At 38.4% G+C, this 17,383-nt stretch overlaps 1 protein-coding gene across 1 annotated transcript; it reads left to right on the plus strand.

Annotated features, from left to right (window-relative positions):
• Positions 1 to 2,554: 2,554 nt before the first annotated feature.
• LOC149004206 (polyadenylate-binding protein interacting protein) lies at positions 2,555 to 17,078 on the plus strand. Its single transcript, XM_089168257.1, is given in 14 exon segments — positions 2,555 to 2,983; positions 3,236 to 3,357; positions 3,474 to 3,637; positions 5,838 to 6,009; positions 6,140 to 6,174; positions 6,478 to 6,500; positions 6,503 to 6,552; positions 6,792 to 6,822; positions 7,297 to 7,559; positions 8,752 to 9,006; positions 10,189 to 10,287; positions 10,463 to 10,513; positions 13,000 to 13,087; positions 15,989 to 17,078. Coding segments are annotated over 14 exon segments (1,707 nt in total). The 5' UTR covers positions 2,555 to 2,811; the 3' UTR covers positions 16,171 to 17,078.
• The last annotated feature ends 305 nt before the right edge of the window (positions 17,079 to 17,383 follow it).

Genomic DNA, 17,383 nt, shown 5'->3' on the forward strand with positions numbered 1-17,383 from the left:
TATACCAAAGAGAGCCTTATGCTCTTTTTGGTATCAACTATCATTCTCAATTATGAGAAATTTTCATTGTTTTAAATTGTTTGACATCTATTAATCAGTTTTATTTTTAATTAAAATAATAAAAAATCTCCAAAATTCATAATAGACTTTTTATTTATTATGGACTATAGTGATAATTTTATTCTCTTCATTTATGTGCAAGTTTACTTAAAATTTTATAGTCAAGATGAGGGTAAAGTAGTCAATACACATTCTTTTATAAAAACCATACAATTTCCCTCTTTTATCATTTGCTCACTATTATTTTCTAAAAAAATTATATTTTGACACCAAACTTATTTTTTATTTCATAATTTATTTTCGTCAAAATTCACAAAACCATTTTTCATTCTTGACCAATATTGAATTCTTGTACCTATTTCTTTTAAATAGGCATAATAGAGAATGATAACTGATACAAAAAAGAGCATTAAATAATATTTTTTTAACCGACGGGACCTTTAAGGGTAAAGTTTTTTTTGGTAGCAAAGATCTTCATTTAACAGGGGACAGAGGCCCAACAACAGAAGACGACAACCCATCAAGTCATGGGGAGGACAATGGCCACTTAGTCCTAACAGATATGTGAATGCCTTCCTAATTATGGAGTGGGCAAGCCCATTGGAATCCCTAGAGAGATAAGAAAAACTATAACTTTCAAATTCCTCTAAGAACAACCCATTGTCAAACAAAATCCCGACCAAAGATGATGGGGGGAGGGAGGTTATGATCTAATAGTAACAGGACAATAGATTCATTATCAAAGTTAATTGTGATGTTTTTGAAACCTAGGTGCTTGCACTGGGCGGATCAATTAGGTCCGGATCCGGAGCCCCCTCGATTCGGGACAATGAGTCCCGCAAGAAAGGTTAGATGCGGGGGGGGGTGGGGTGCCGCCTCCGATGGCAAAGTAGATGATGAACCGAATGAGGTCTCGGCGGAGCTACACAAGATTATGCTCAAAGTGTATTGGTGTTTACCGGAGGGGTAGATGTGCATTTATAGGTGGGTGTTATCTTATGTATTTGGTAAGTAGCGAGACAAGGGCGATGCTCCTCGGATCATGCTCCCTTGCGTTGGTCCCATCAATCACGAGTTGATCTCATAACAAGGATGATTGCATACGGGCGATGTTACGCTTGGTCATGGATGATCGGCATCTTTCATAACGGCAGGGAGCCCGCCAAACCGAGCGGATCAAATGCCCGGATCCGCCGAGCCTCCTCTCGATCCGGACGAGAGTCCCGCAAGAAATGTAGATGCGGGCCGGCGGGCGCGGCCCGGGCAAAGAGAGATGAACCGAATGAGGCTCGGCGGAGCACACAAGATATGCCAAAGTGATGGTTGTTTACCGGAGGGGTAGATCGTGCATTTATAGTGTGGGTGTTACCTTTTATGTATTTGGAAGCTGATGCCCTGGATCATGCTTCCTTGTCGTTGGTCCCATTCAATCACGAGTTGATCTTCTATAACAAGAATGATTGCTATATCTGGGGCGTATGTTACGCTTTTGGTCATGGATGATTGGCATCTTTCCAGGTTAACTGGCATGTGGAGCCCCATCCGGGTCAGACCCGGTCGGGTAGAAATCTTCCGTATCACACTCCAACATTGATGATCTGATGGCCAGCGCTTTGCCTACACTCGCTTCCCCAAAGGGCATGGGCTCCGAAGTTGCTTGGATTATGTGACCCATTTGATCGCTAATAGAAAAACCGACACCACCTTGGATTCCATCAAGGGGAAGGGCCGCATCACAGTAAATAGTATAAGCCTGCTGAAGTGGGGTGAGGGCTTCAAAGGGTGGTTATGGCAAGTGTAAGACTGGGGAATCGAAGTACCTACGCCCATAACTCAGCCCATACTTTCTTAGCCCGTTCAATCACCTCTTCAAAATTCCAAGTGTGTCTTCCAAATGCACAATCGTTCCTAGGGGTATCCGAATCTGTCCGATTATTAATAGGATGCGAATATGGTATTACCCCTTTCTTACCGATTATTATCCGTCTGATAAAATTATCCGATTAAGTTACTTATTTAGATTTATTATTCTTATTTTTATAAATTTTACCTATGATATGTGACTATTTTTCTAGATTTTCTACTAAAAGAACTATCAAAGTTGTTAAATTCTTAAATGTCAAACCTAGCCTTTACAAATAAAAAGGTAAAGATGTAAACGGGTAGTCGAAAACTTGTTTTCAATCTATATTCATGCCCATTTAGAAGAATCTACTTAAGAAAATAACTATCCGATTATCATCCGAATCCGTCCGAAAACCAATAGGATATTATCCGAATCCGTCCGAATATAATAGGATGCGGATATGGATATACCACTATCCGATTTGAATCCGGTCCGTTTACACCCCTAATGCTAACATGTAAGGATAAAGTAGATCCGGAACGATGGGCCCAAAATGCTGACATCGATGAATATGGGCCGCCTAGGGGCGGCCATGGTCGTGAATGAACGTGAGACCTTTAGATGGAGTAGAAACCCATGTGAATGTCTCGGATGCATTCGCGTACGTATGGTAAGAGGAATCCCTATGCGTCATGATGTTATAGCCTTAATGGGCAGGCAATTAAGAATTTCTTCTTCATTCAAATCGACGCATTTGCAGGCTTGCAGCTTAGATCGCCATTAAAGTTCTCTCTTCGATCTCTTTTAACTGAAGAGTGTTGGATTTAGAGAGAGAAAAAAATTATACATTGATTGTAAAGAATCAGAAACACAGTCGCTGTTGGATCGGCAGGAAGAAGGCAGACATGGGTTGTAAAGCTGTAGATAATTCAGACGATAGGGCTGCGTCGCCTTCACTTAGTGATGATTTGCTATTTGCTACCATTTGCATTATAGGAGTTCCCGTCGAAGTTCAGGTCAAGGATGGTTCAATCTATTCAGGCATCTTCCATACGGCCTGTGTCGAAAAGGAATATGGTGCGTTCACCGATCTCAAGTTTCGATTTTCGCTAGTATTTGAATGTTTAGCTTGTTTTCTTGTTTCGTAATTGTTTTTTCCTTTATATAAATCCAAATCTATGTTCATCAATCTGTTGATCGTGATTTCTGTAGTATAATCTGTATGGCATTCTATTTATCCTCTTCTTTAGGTCACTTTTATATTGAAGTTAATCCTTGTCGGATAGCCATATGTCTTGGAGTTTCTAAAGTTGATTCTGCATTGTTCAGGCGTTGTTTTGAAAAGAGCAAAGATGACAAAGAAGGGGAAAAATGACTCAAACTTAGAAATAGGTGCTATTGTTGATACACTTGTTATACTCTCTGGTGATCTGGTTCAAGTAGTTGCTAAGGTATGCTTATTTATCGTTTCTAAGCATAAATAAACGGAGTTGGCCTATATTCCATTTTATATATCACGGACTTTGTGTTGAACACCTTGCCTATATTTTAATGAATTCATACATAGGGAGTTATACTTCAGACAGATGGAGCTGTTGGCAGTGCAGCTGAGGATGACATTGGAGCTGTCACAGGATGTACTAGTCCTGTTGGGTGTGTGGAAAGCGAAAGCTGCAACATGGTTGATTTGAAAAGGTTGGCAGTGGATTCTACTCAAAAAAGTGAAATTAGGTTTTTCTATTGGTTCTCACATGTTTCTTTATTTTATGTGTAATGATGCAATGCATGTAAGTAACACCAGCTGTAGTGTTTTATCATGTCAAGCATCTGTAATGTTTCTTTGATGGAAATGGTAGATCTGTGAGGCAAGTATGCATAAAAAACAGCGTGAAAATGCCAGGCAGAAAATAGAAGAAGCAAATGTTTATAGAGTCATCGAGAGATTACAAGTTCAATTCGGAAAATTCACATTATTTTGAAAAGTCCGAAAGTTCAAGGTTAGATTTACACTAATGTAACCCTTAGATTTGTCCTAGATTTTAGGTACATCATCCCACCAAGTGACCTTAAATCCCATTTTGACCCCATTATGACCTCCCTATTTGAAGATGTAGATTTTTCTTGAATTTTCGTACTCCTTAGAACCTCCAAAATGGGAGCCCTTATATCTTCTAGTTTAGTCATCCAAACACAACTAAACTTGGGGGGATCATATTCCTATACCATTGCCTACCTTCCCTCCAAGTTTTGCCCCATTCCCATAACTTTTCATCCCGTGTCTCAAGAAGTTGCCCCATCCTACCAGATATTCCATCATTTTAAAGTTTTCCAAAGCTAACACTCTTTATACTTGATGTTCCTTCATACTAATTGATCCAACCATAGTTTAAATCCAATTGAGGTCATACCCATAAACCACCCCATATCTCATGACCAAATTTTAAGAAACCATTTCTTGGTCCCATATGAGTTGGTTCTCTTAAAAAAAATCTTGGAAGAATTGGTCCTCATTTACTTGAGGCTACATCGAAATGCAAGATTAACCAGTCAATTAACCAACCTTGCATCTTAATGGTGATGCAGGAAGAATTAACTCACTGGATTCTTTTGCAGAACCTTGTCCATATGTTGGTCCAAGACAAGCACCATTTCCAAGTCCAAGTTTGTTCCTCCAGCCAAGTTGTGGGCTTCTAGATGCTTTCATGTTATGGCCTCAAAAGTTCCAACAGTCTTCTTCTTCTTTTTTGCTCCAAGCATAGTTTTTAGGGCATTTCCTAGGTGGCCCCTTGGCATCCAGGCTCTTTGGTCACCCCTGAGTGCGTTGGTTGCCTAGGCATGTGTCTTGGATGCCTTGGTCACCTAATCAGTGTCACTTTGTGTTTTAGCCCTCTCCAGTGCCTTGGTTTACTTGGGCACCATTTTAATTATGGCTCTGGCACAGCATTAAGTTACTCCCATAATTGGTTTCAGTGTTCTGTTTGTAGTTCCTATGTATTGTGGAGAATTTTCTAGGTCATGGAGGTAGTTTGCCCATCTAGGACTTGTCATTTGTGTATGCAGAATTTGAAAAGGTTTTATAAGTTAAGAGTCTCTTTTATGCTAATTTGCTTTGATCAAGATTTCCATCTTTATATAATAATGCAAGTTCTGGCTGCTGTCAAAGTCGATCATAGATTAAAAGAACATCTCCTGTTTTTGAGAATTTTGCTTTTGGATCTCAGCAAACACAATCAATAATGGATCTCTTTTGGTACTTATCTAGACTTTTAAGGTGGTCTAATGGATTTCCAATAGCATCTTTTATTTTCTGTTTCTGTTCTTCCTCTTTAAATTTAACTTCATATATCATGATCATCTTCAAGTTTCCATCACATTACCTCAAACTCAAGCTGTGGCAAGGTCTTCATTCTTATCAAATCACCTCAAACTCTTCTATCCTCTTCTAGTCCTACACAACCTGATTTTAATCTGGTTGCCTTACAAAAACAGTCCTAAAAAATTCCGTCCTAGATTCTACATTGAATGATGTAGCAGGAATAGAAATCATCAATTAGCCACTTAAGTAATCATGATTCTGGAAATTTTCTTTGCTCCCATAGATCATGAAAATGTGGAAGGATCCTACTCATTAACTTTGAACTTTTTGGCATTTCAAAGGTCCACCTTTCATTGGGAAGTACGAAGTCTTACCATTTTAATCAATAGTTAAAATTTACTTTTTATTCACTTCATTTTGCTTAGAAACCACTAGTAGTTTCTCTTTTTGCAGGTATTTACTGTGAGGATTGTTATGTGCTTGCAAAGAAGCAAAATAGTTTCTATTTTTCTGTGATTCCATTTGTATATACTGAATACCCAGTTAGCTTAACATTTGGTTGATTAAAACTTTAACTGTTGATAAAGAAGTAAAAAGTTTCCTGGTTTAATGCAGGTTTTCACATGAGAATGAGAATGAGTATGCTAATGATTTCATAAGTGTGAGTTCTGGGGATGATTTGTCTGGAAAAGCTGAAGAGATGCTTGATGTGAACAAAGAGGCATTACTGTTAGAAAGGATATTGAATATTCATAATGGAAAAGTTGATGGCATGCATCAAGAGAAGGTGACTATTTTATGACTTTATAAGAGATTGTTGTACGAAAGCAAATTGTACATCTGTTGTCATTTTTTAATATTTTCTTTGTCAAGGAACACTCTTTTCAGTATTTTCTGGTTCTTTTACTTGATTACAGATTGAAGAAGCTTCAACTGTTTCAGATTATGTGGGGTAAGTACTTGCAGACGTGTGAACCATCACAAGCCACAGTTATACAAATGTCCTGTTTTACTTAATGAGATTTTGGTGAAGCACTTTAAATTATGGGTCTGGAATGCTGTGCTGGTTGCATTGCTTCTTCTAGTGGGCAGACATTGGATGGACTGAGTTTCACCATCCATGTCTCCTTATAGGTGCAGTACTTGCAATTCAGAGACAAATGTTGAAGCTGTTATGAAAGTTGTACCATTTCTTTATTTCTGTCTTCTTTTGTCTGTTAATTGTCTTGAACTCAGATTTCATTGCTTGCTACAGGCAGATTGGGAAGGAAGAGTCACACACAAAAAAGAACATTATTACCGACAGCATGAGGTTCATGAAGAAGATGCTGTATGTTAAAGCAACTATATCTTTTCTCTATTTATGCATGGTCAAGTATAATTGAAAGCCATCTACTTTGACGTTTCTTCTAAGCAGTCCCCCCCCCCCCCTCCTCTTTGTACATTTTTTCCTCTGGGTTTTTAATATTAGTGTATTCGCCCAAAAAAAAGTATAATTGAATTTAAGAATTTGTGCAGTAATGCATGCTTCAATGTGAACTTTAATTACTTCTTAAATGTCTCCTGCAGATTAATGAAGTTCAGAGGTCAAGTTCAAACAGTGAGTCTTACATCCTTTTTAACTTAATGGGTTCCAAATTTTCATATGTTTTTTGAAGATTGCTTATCCCTACCTTCCTCTTTGATGTTCCTCCTGTATTCCTTCATATTAGAGGAACAGCCTTGAGTAATCCAATCTGGCACAAACTATATGGATGGTTGTCAATGGCTTATTGTAAAATCTGCCCATTACACATTTTGGTCTCACACTATTACCAGTCCAGCTTCAAGATCTTGAATGTTAATTGCCGCTTGGCTTGCAATTTTCTTTTCTTGACCAATGCAATATACATGATTTTGTTGTGTTGGTGGGTTGGGGTGGGGGTGTTGGTGGGGAGGGGAGGGGAGGACAGATGCATTAAATGCTGGCCTTGTACCAAATCGGCAATTTACTCTGACTGAGTTATCTAGACTTATTTTTCTGTTGGAAGATTTTTCTGTTTGACCCATTCTGTTTATTTTCATTCTCATGCAGTGGATGCTTTCCTTACCAAACTAAAATCCATTGATGGAAAGAACATGGGGATGCCACTTAATAATTTCCCAAATGGAGACCCTTCATTTGTCAAACCGGACACTCAGGACTGTCAGAGGCCTGCTTCAACAGACTTCTTTTTAGACGTTCCAACTTCTTCCACTTCAGGTGTAGATGTTCCCCCACAATCTTGTTCCACGTCTTTTACTTCATCAACCAACGCGGTGCATCCAAGAAGCTCGGCTTTTAATATGAATTCAAAGGTGAGGTAGATCATTCTAGGTGTTTCTTTTTTAATGAACTTTTTGGGATTTGAAAAGAAAAATGTAGTCGAGGATAACCACCTCTTCTAAAGGATACATCACCAAGTAAGAGTGATAAAACTGAAAATTGTAAGTTACAGTGTTATGCTTTTCCCAGCTATAGATGTGTTCTGGTCACTGCTTTCTCAGACAGTTTTCCTGCCTCTTGATTCATTGCTTGGCATCCAGGAGAATGAGTGACTCAGTTGAGAATTGTAATTTTGGTTTCTGAATCGTTGTCTCATCCAACCACTAATGTTTGCTGAAGCTGAAACTCCTCCAGCAAGCACTTGATTTTAGCCTATTGATAAAGCTGTCGCCAGATCTACCCTAAGAGACCACAACTCCGCCCTAGTGAAATTACTTTTATAATGGAACTGAATTTACTCTTAACTACTGACTGATTCCAAGTCTTAATCTCGTCTATGCCCCCTATGCTCAATGGACCTCACCCAACGAAAACCCATCCAAGTTTGACTTTACTATTGAATAATGTCAAAGTCCAACCTGCCAGAAAGAGAGTTACCTCTTCCTTCACTACTCTTGAGTGGAGGAACTTCGGTTCTTGAGCAAAGTTTCTGGTATGCCACCAAAGATTGTTTGCTTTTGGCCAATTCAAGCCTGTAGGTGTGAGCTTATCAATGACAATTCATAGATCTGAAAAAGTTCTGAAACAACCTGACTTCTCTTTCCTCTCATAGATGCCAAAAAGATGCAAATTATTCATGGAACCTCCCCCTACCAAAAGGAGCTAGATGCCAATAACTGTTATAGTTCCTTGACATCCTTTGGGACTTGAACAAATATTTGAAAAACCCTCAAGAATGGAGCCAAACTTTGATGCACAAAGAGAGCAGATCAATTTGACTTTCTTGTTTTTTTGCACAGAGTGGTTCCATTGCCACAGCTGATACACCATCTAAATAGGGAATTATGAGATTGTTCATTACTGGTGACTTTTGCTTGTAGAGGTGACTATTACTATAAGTTCAGAGTACAGACTTTGGACAGATAATACTATTCTAGAATGATTAATAGTAACTCTACTATTTTCTGAAGTACGTAACCTATTGCAATCATTCAGTTCTTTTGATTTTCGGTGATTATTAAATTTTTTTGGGGTTAAAACCGTGTCTTTCAATAATTTATGCAGGAATTTAGGCTCAATCCAGGAGCAAAAACCTTCTCTCCATCATTTGCAATACCTAGAGCAACAACTCCTCCAGTGCCTACAGTTGCAAGCATGGCTTACATTCCAAACAACTCGCCTTTGGTCCCGGTTGCTGGTGTGCAGCCGGAAATCGGAGTCAGCCCATTTGCACCCCGTTCATCTGTGCCAGTGAAGTTCGTCCAATACAGTAATTCAGTAGTTGGAAATGGGGGCAGTGGTTCTCAATATACCTTACCTGTATGTATTCTGTATGGTAACTTTTTTTATATTGTATCTGTTATTATTTTGTTGTGGTAGTTGCATTTTAGAAATTATTTTCCATGGTATGTCTAAATAAAGTCTGAAATAAGTTTGCTTTTGAACTTGAATTCCATACTCCTATTTATTATTCTTATCCATTTTTCTGAGTCTTAGCTTTTAAACATCCAGTTTTCATGAATCCAATGTTTGTTTTGCCTGGAGTCTTATTTCATCATACCATACTTGTGAAGTAGATGGTTCAACAACAAATGCAGAGCAGGGGGTGAGTAGATTAAAGGGGGATGAAGAAGGGAGAAGAGAGAGACGGGAGAGAAATTGCAAGGGAAAAATCATGAGCAAGACTGTACACTGTATACCTGCACTTAGTAAGCGATTTCTGTAACATGATGGTGTTCTTCACTACACATTTCCTGGCACACAGTCGACAAGTTGCTCTATACATTTGACAGGCCTAGTGAAGAACGCCATCATGTTACGGAAATCGCTTACTAAGTGCAGGTGTACAGTGTGCAGTCTTGCCCATGATATTCTCCTTACAATTTATCTCCCGTCTCTCTCTTCTCCCTTCTTCATCCCCCTTTAATCTACTCATTTCCTGGCACACAGTCGACAAGTTGCTCTTTACATTTGACAGGCCAGCCCTCTGCTCCACTTTACCACTGTTCTAGGTTTGCAAAAGGACTGCATCTTGAGCCAGATGTTGCTTGTTTATGGCAGATTTAAATTGAGTATAGCTGGCCTCATTGAAGGTCCAGCCTTATCAAGTCAGCTCCATTCATTGACTGCACAATGGTGAATTCAGCTGGTTGAGATAGATAATACATGCACCTAAAGATGGGTACTTTTGGCCTTTTGGGTATAACTTATATCAGAAAGAATTTCTGAAGCATATTTAGTTATCCTGTTTATAATTTGCAAATATTTCAAGTTTTCTAGATCCCTTTGATGAGTAGTTCGATTTCAGATAGTCTGATTAGTAACTTAGTATAGTGTACATGGATCCCCATATTATAGGACATTCTGACTCCATTCAGCAGATGGTGGTTGAATATTTTCCATGTTAACTGTTGAATTACTCCTAAAAGCTCAGCTATTATTTTACTCAGTAATCTATGTAATTTTTTTCCCCTTATCTTTGTAATTCTTTTCTTTCGATAGATTGTTGGACATGTGGGAAGCAGGCAGCAGCCAGTTAGATATGCCAGTCAATATCCCATCCAAGCAGGACCTGCATATGTGCATCCAAATTCTCAACCTGTAAGTGGCTGGGAGGTCACATTTACTTTGGTACCTGGTTTGTCTTCCATGTGGTTGTTTTATCTTCAGTTGTATAAAAAAGAAGGATTTGGTGGCTTCTTATATATGTGAATGCATGATCTGTTCTGTAACTTGCTGTTGTTTTTGTTTTTCATTTGCCAAATTTTTTTCTCAGGTTATGGTTGGACGACTGGGACAGCTGCTCTATGTGCATCCAGTTTCACATGTAAGACCTGATATATACCTTGTTCTTATTCAAATAATAGAATTCCTTGATGTACTCATGGTTGTCATTAGAATGAGGCAGAGAAGTAATTTGTTCCTTGAACTAAACCAAATAATAAGGTGGACAGGACTTTTTTGCTCCACACTACTACCACCTATGCTAGGCGGTTCTCAAGTATTTACAAATTCAAAGGCAACAACCAAGTATATTACTCTATATTTTGTAAAATTTAAATGTTGGATTTATACCTTCAACTCTTGAGTGTTGCAAAGAATCGCTACAAATACAGCAATGCACTGGTTTCAATGCATTCCACTACTGCACAACAATAATGTTGCACGATTTTTTGGGAGTGATCTAGCAAAAAGTCAAAAAAGAATGTCAAGTTTTGGCAAACTTTAGCCTTGAAACTAATAAATCTCATGCAACTCTTGTATTATTTTGTATTGTTTTGGTCAAAGTGATGCAAAAACCACATGTTTCATTGAAATTCACCAAAACAATAAATATCAATTGCAAGTTGCTTTTTGTTGATATATCTCGCGGTTGTGTTCTGATAAGTGCTAAAAAACTAAGATAATTTGCAAAATTTTGGCAAAATCTTGAAAATTTATGCTTTAATGAACATATATAAGAAAAAAGGGTGAACTTGGTGTGGAAGGCTTCCACACAAGCAGACTAGCAGAGTGGGGGGGGGGGGGGCAATATCCTTGCTCATCCTTACCCAACAATTTTTGCTGAGAGGCTGTTTCGAACTTCAGGTACCATAACCTCAGGCTCCAACTGTGGTCGTTACTTGACAAATGAAGTTTAAATAATTAGTTTTGAGAGGTTTGCAGAAGCTGGAAACTTAGGTATTGTGCTAGTAAATCTAACATATGACAGTGTTGTGGGACTTTGGTGAGTGCCAGTGCAACATTGTTAATCTAATGACATTTGTCGATGCTTCAAGAGTGGAATCTCCAGTAAGCAGCCTTCCTGAAATGGATGAGTATGTATGCTGCACAAAAATTGGTCTATGCCACTAGCATTTTGATGATGGTCCTCAGTATAAATCTCTTCCAAGTTCCAACTTCAAGTTGACACTCTCCATTGAACATGTGATAGGAAAAAAATGGGTATCATACACATGCATTTGATTCTTCATTTCGTTCTACTAATTTGAGTCTGAAGAGCTCCTATATGTGACCATGTAAGGATTTAAGTATCGTTATTGAGTATCATATAAGAGGAGTGATTTTAAGAGATATATGGTGTTGTATTGTATTGGAGAGAGACATTATATACGCTAAGCTAATTTATTGATGATTTTATTACTCATAAGATATAATTTTGAAGCCAAAAATATCTTATTATGCAGAATATAAACCATGCACGGTACATAAGTATCTGCTTTTACTGGACCTGAAGTTTGTGACCCTCATAGTGGACTCACTTGTGGCTGGCCTCCATTAGATCCTCTGAATTTAAGCTAGCACCATCCATTTCTAACTGGAGTCTTCTTTCCTTGTGCTCTTTATTGAGCTAACTTTCTTCTTTCTTTGGGATTCCTCGAATGTACTTTGGTTATCCATGTTGTTGAAAGATGCCCCTCCACTGCTAAAGATTGATATCCAGCCAGATGTTGACTAGTGATGTTACACATAAATATATACATAATTGGTTGGGACCATTGATGTCTTTATCTTGAAATCCATTACTTGGCCTTTCTAAAATTAGCTAATTCCAGGATGAGTGTTTTGTATTTGTTTATCAAGGTAGACTCATATGGAGAGCTTCTTGTTTTAAGGCAAATTTTGATGGAGGAATAATGAAGAATTTTCTGGAGGCACTTTTTATTTGAAATCGTTGAAGACAATACAAGTCTCCCAATGGGTTTTCAATTTTAAGGAACTCACAATGGAGTGGATGTAGGCCTTTAGTTTTGACTGTTCTTCTGTTTTCAGTCCAGCACCCTATTATCTGACGGAACTAAGAAGATTATGAAGAGAGAGTATCATTCATTATTTGCCTTGACATGGTCAATAGGGTTGCAACTTTAGGGTGACTTAGGAATAGATGACTTCATCTCTTAGCCATGTAGCAGATTAAATGATAGACCACTGCTGGAACTAATTGCCAAAGTAGCTGGTTAGACTTCCAAGTCCAATGGTCTCTGTATCCATAATGGTCAATTTTCATCCAGGCAGCCAGTGTCTGCCATGGTTGGCCTTTGGTACCTGCATATTTGACGCTTCTTTAGATCTGTAACTTGGAGGCAGAATGGAAAATACTTGATCATTGTTTCCTGTGAGCCTTGTCTTGGATGCAAATTTACCTTCCTAAACCAGAGTTTGTTAATCAGTGATAAGTATACTTCAGTTCATCATGATGTGGGGTGTCAACGTGTTCAATTTTTCTCCTTTTAAAGCTTTCTTCTTTCTTTCTGTTCTTTAATAGGCTAAGAACATGATTTCCATACTGAAGTATCTTTTTTATTTTGGAAGGATGCGGTTCAAAGTGCTGCTGCAGTTGCTCAAGTACCCACACGCTCTCTGTTAACTTCACACCAGGCTCCTTATCCAAAGCATCAAGGTATGAACTAAATTGTAAGGTACAATGTGAAACCTGTGCCAAATTCAGGCTTAGATGTTTTTCTTTTTCCTTGGAGAAAGACAATCAAATAAATATTAAACCATGATCTTTGCAGATCTGTTCATCTGCATTGGATATAGAATGAATTTCCTGGTGCAGGGAGGTAGAATTCCAGAGAGTTATCATACCATTAGGATAAGTTGACTAGCATGATTTGATATCAAGGGCATAATCTTGTTACCTGCTCAAGGACAATGCAGCCAAGCAGATTGATAAACCAAGTCAAGGTTTCGGTTTTAACTGGAGCTTTTGAGCTTGGTTGAAATTGGAATGACCAGTGAAATGGCCAAAATGGAGTAAAACACACAACCAGACTGGCCAAGATGGCTCTGCACTGTATTTTGTTTTGGTGAAACATCTGAAACATTGAAGATCCCACAATCTTGCATGCCATATCATTTGGCTCAATGTTGAAACCGAAATCAAGTCACCAAATTTGGGCAGAATGTCGTCTCGAATCATGCCATGAAAGCAAAAATACTTACAGCATACATCATAGAACAGGCCTAGTGAATCAACTTCAATCCTCCATTTTCCAAGTAATGTACTTCTAGAGTCTCATGATGTTGTTAAATTAAACAGTTGCTGGAGTAGCTGATATTCAACATCTGTAGATAGAATTGTTTTAGGTCCATCTTCTTCGGGAAGTCACCCTTTTGAAGAGTGATGTGACCCAAAAATCTCCCCTTAGCCAAAACCCTAAGTTCAACCAAAATCCTTACAAAGGGGGAAGCTTTCGAAGGTTGGCCAAACCATGGGGTGGGGCAATTTTGTCATATTCCCCCCTAGATCAATTAATCCTCTAATTTCAGCATGTGTCTTTAGTTAATTAGGTTTAAATTTCAGCATGTGAGTCTTTAGTTTTTCTAATTCCAGCATATGTCAATTAGAGTCTTTAGTTGAATAGAATTCAGCATGTGTTTATTGGAGTCTTCAGTTAATTAGGATTTTAGTTTCAGCATGTGTCAATTGGAGTCCTTATTTAATGGCTGAGATTCATCTTGTCAGGAGATCCTAGTAAAGTCTGGGACTCTGGATGAATAAAATTGATCGAGGATTGCAGCCAAGAAGATGCAGCAGGGTTCTATTTAGATAGGACCTTGTGGTTTTCTAGCTGTCTCCTAATACCCTGCGATCAAACAAGCAACCCAGCAACACTACAGCAGCTTCCCTCTTCAAATTAGGTATGCACAGCGCCTTCCACTCCCCTAGCTCCATCACAACCCCTTCCCCTCCCTCTCCCCTGCAGTTTAGTAACCCCAGCCCTCCCCCAACCCTGTGCAAGCCTCCCTTCCCCTCCTATTCTGCACAACCCTAAATCCCACCCCTTGCTGCTGCACCATTCGGAGCACCCTCCCCCACCCCTGTGCCCCTAGTATCTCCTTAAACCCCTCCCCAATTCCCTGCAACCTCTCCCAACCCCTCCCCCTACCCTACAGTACCCTCCCCCTTCTACCCCTTTCGGTCCTCTCTCTCTGACCCTACTGACTTGCAACAAGTCTGAAAACAGAAAGAAAAAGAAAAAGGAAGAAAAGAGGAGAAGAAAAAGAAAAGAAAGAAAAGAAAGGAAAGAAAGAACGAAGAAAGAAAGAGACAGAAAAGAAAATCCAAGAAAGATTGCCCAAGATCCATTCTCGAATCCAATTATATTTTGAAACCCCAAAATTTTCTCTTTCCCATTAAATTCAACCCATCTAGGTCTGGTTAATTGAGATTTCCCATATAATCTTAGATTGATTCTTTTCGTTCCATATCTTAGATACCCATAAATAACCCATAATATTTTTTAAGAGTTTTTTACATGTGGGTCCCCTTAGTGGACCACAAACTAATGTTGGGTCTTCTTAATGCAATATATTACATGTGGGTCCTAACCAGACTAACACCATTAGTTGTTGTTAAGTATATTCAAATTTTAAACGTTGAGAGACCAAAATGCTTTTCAAGTTATTTAATACATTGTGTTATATATATATATATAACGCTTTAATAACCAATTATCTCTTTTTAAAACTATATATTAACACAATGTATTAAATAATCTGAGGAACACTTTTGCCCCTTCACGTTTGAAATTTGAATATACTTAATGGCAACTAACGGTGTTAATTTGCTTGGGATCCACATGTAATATATTATATTAAGGAGACCCAACATTAGTTTATGGTCTACTAAAGGGATCCACACGTAAAAAACTCTATTTTTAATTTATTTGTTAGAAGATTCTAGGCAACCCTTAATTTATAGAGAAATCATCCTAGAAATCCTGACCCTAGAATAGGCTTCACCTCAGAGAGTCTTGATTAAAAAAAAAAAAAGAAAAGAGAAAAAGTATAAGAACAAATAAATAGAAGAAAGTAAAGATTGCTTTGTTGTGTAATAGCTGCAACTAACTCCCCATTATTCAGTTTGTTAAACTGTAAAATGGTGTCTGACAGTATAAACAAAGTCCAAAGTATCTGAGGCATGAACCCTGGTTACTCCTTTGGTTATCAAGGTCCTCTGGCTGTATTTGTCATATGAAGTCCATTGTCACTTTGTCAGCTGCAATTCCTTCTTAGGCTTATACATTTTTTATCTATTATGTTGCATGTTTCCAACACATACATTCTGGACACCTGTTAAACAGTTCAGACAATCCTGATCCCAATGGTCTGCCAAACGAGGAGCACCCCCCAAACCCCAACCCCAACCCCAACCCCAACCCCAACCCCCCCCCCCCCCCCAAAAAAAAAAAAAAAAAAAAAAAAGGGACAGAAAATACAGATTCAGATTTTTCAATCAAATATCTCTCTGTTATTCTGTCCTACCTATTTTAACTGATATTTTTTACTTTTTCAGTGATAGGAAATGGAACGGCTCCGGCAGTGCACCTCTGTTTAGCTCCTCCAACTTTTGTGGCGGGTGGACAGCATCCCTTAGGCATTCCTACCCCCATTCAGCTGGCACAGTCTGCTTTCCCTACCATTCAACCTATCCCAGTTCCTGGTGCCAATGGTCTCTTTGGCAGTAAGTTCCAATGAGTCTGTATCTCTACATAGTGTTCTCAAATTCCTCCCCCCCCCCCTTCTCCTCCTCTGCCCCTCCTCTCTCTGTCTTGCTGAAGTTATGGTTTATTCTCCTTTATAAGAGAAGTACTAGGTGCAAGCATTAGTTTTTGATTATTCCAAGTGTAGATATATTCTCTGTTGGGCGAAATTTCTGCTGACGAGATATTAATGCTTGATAGTAAAAGAATGGTCTTAAAAGCCATGCCTTCTCAGATTGCAATGCATTAAAAGACTATAGCTCAGTTTATTTTGGTGCGGAGGTATTGACAATACTTGTATTAGAATTAGCTCAGTGGAAAGAGCTGTATAGTTCTTATTAGTTATCTGAACCCTGAAGCACCATGGACTGAGATGAATCTTTGGATCATATGAGCTATTTGCATAAGAGACTGATACATGACATATGCCATCTTTGTAAAATTAGTGAGAAAACTGTCAGCTGAGTGGTTCTATCTTATGCCCAAGGCCAGGGTTTGATTGTCTAGGTGTGTACGACACTATTTTCCTCAAGAACATCTTCGATATTGACACTAGAACAAACGCAATGACTTTGTTCAATCAGGTGCGTTTCTGCTGAGCTGAAACCTTGGACGTTTGTCGAAGTTTCAGGTTCAAGATTTCAGTAGCAATTTGGTTGAGGCGAACTCATGACTAAATCTGCTTGGAAGTTTCAAGTAGATGACACTTGAGTATTTTCCTTCTGATGCCCAGTTTCCTTTCCATTCTGGCCCTTGTTTGATTACCAGAAAATAAAAGGGAAGAGTTATTTGTGAAGTGGAAGACAAAGCATGGTTTTAGACTTTAGTGAACGTACCTGATTCTGAAGGGTAATCTACAACACAATAATCTTCGGATGGTTTTCCTTTGGGAAAATTACATGATTAGCCATTTTTAGGTTTTCTTTTATAAAAATAACCTCTCAATGTTTCACTTAACATAATTGGCTGAAACGGTAAGTTCGCGTTTACCGAACTCGCCAAGATAGGTTCCTTTGACATTTTGAACCCCTAAGATTTTTCGCATTAAAAAGAAAAAACTATTTTGTGTCCAAGGAAAAAACCACGAATCTCTCATCCCTTTGGACTTTTTACCCTATATTGGTTGATTATTTTAGGGGTAAAAATATTCAAATGGATGAAAATCACTATTTTGGCTAGTTTTGTAAATCCAAACTCAGTTTTAGATA

This window comes from Hakea prostrata, chromosome 9 (genome assembly GCF_041222555.1).
Source record: "Hakea prostrata isolate BN-2017 chromosome 9, UWA_Hpros_2, whole genome shotgun sequence".
Lineage (NCBI taxonomy): Eukaryota > Viridiplantae > Streptophyta > Magnoliopsida > Proteales > Proteaceae > Hakea > Hakea prostrata.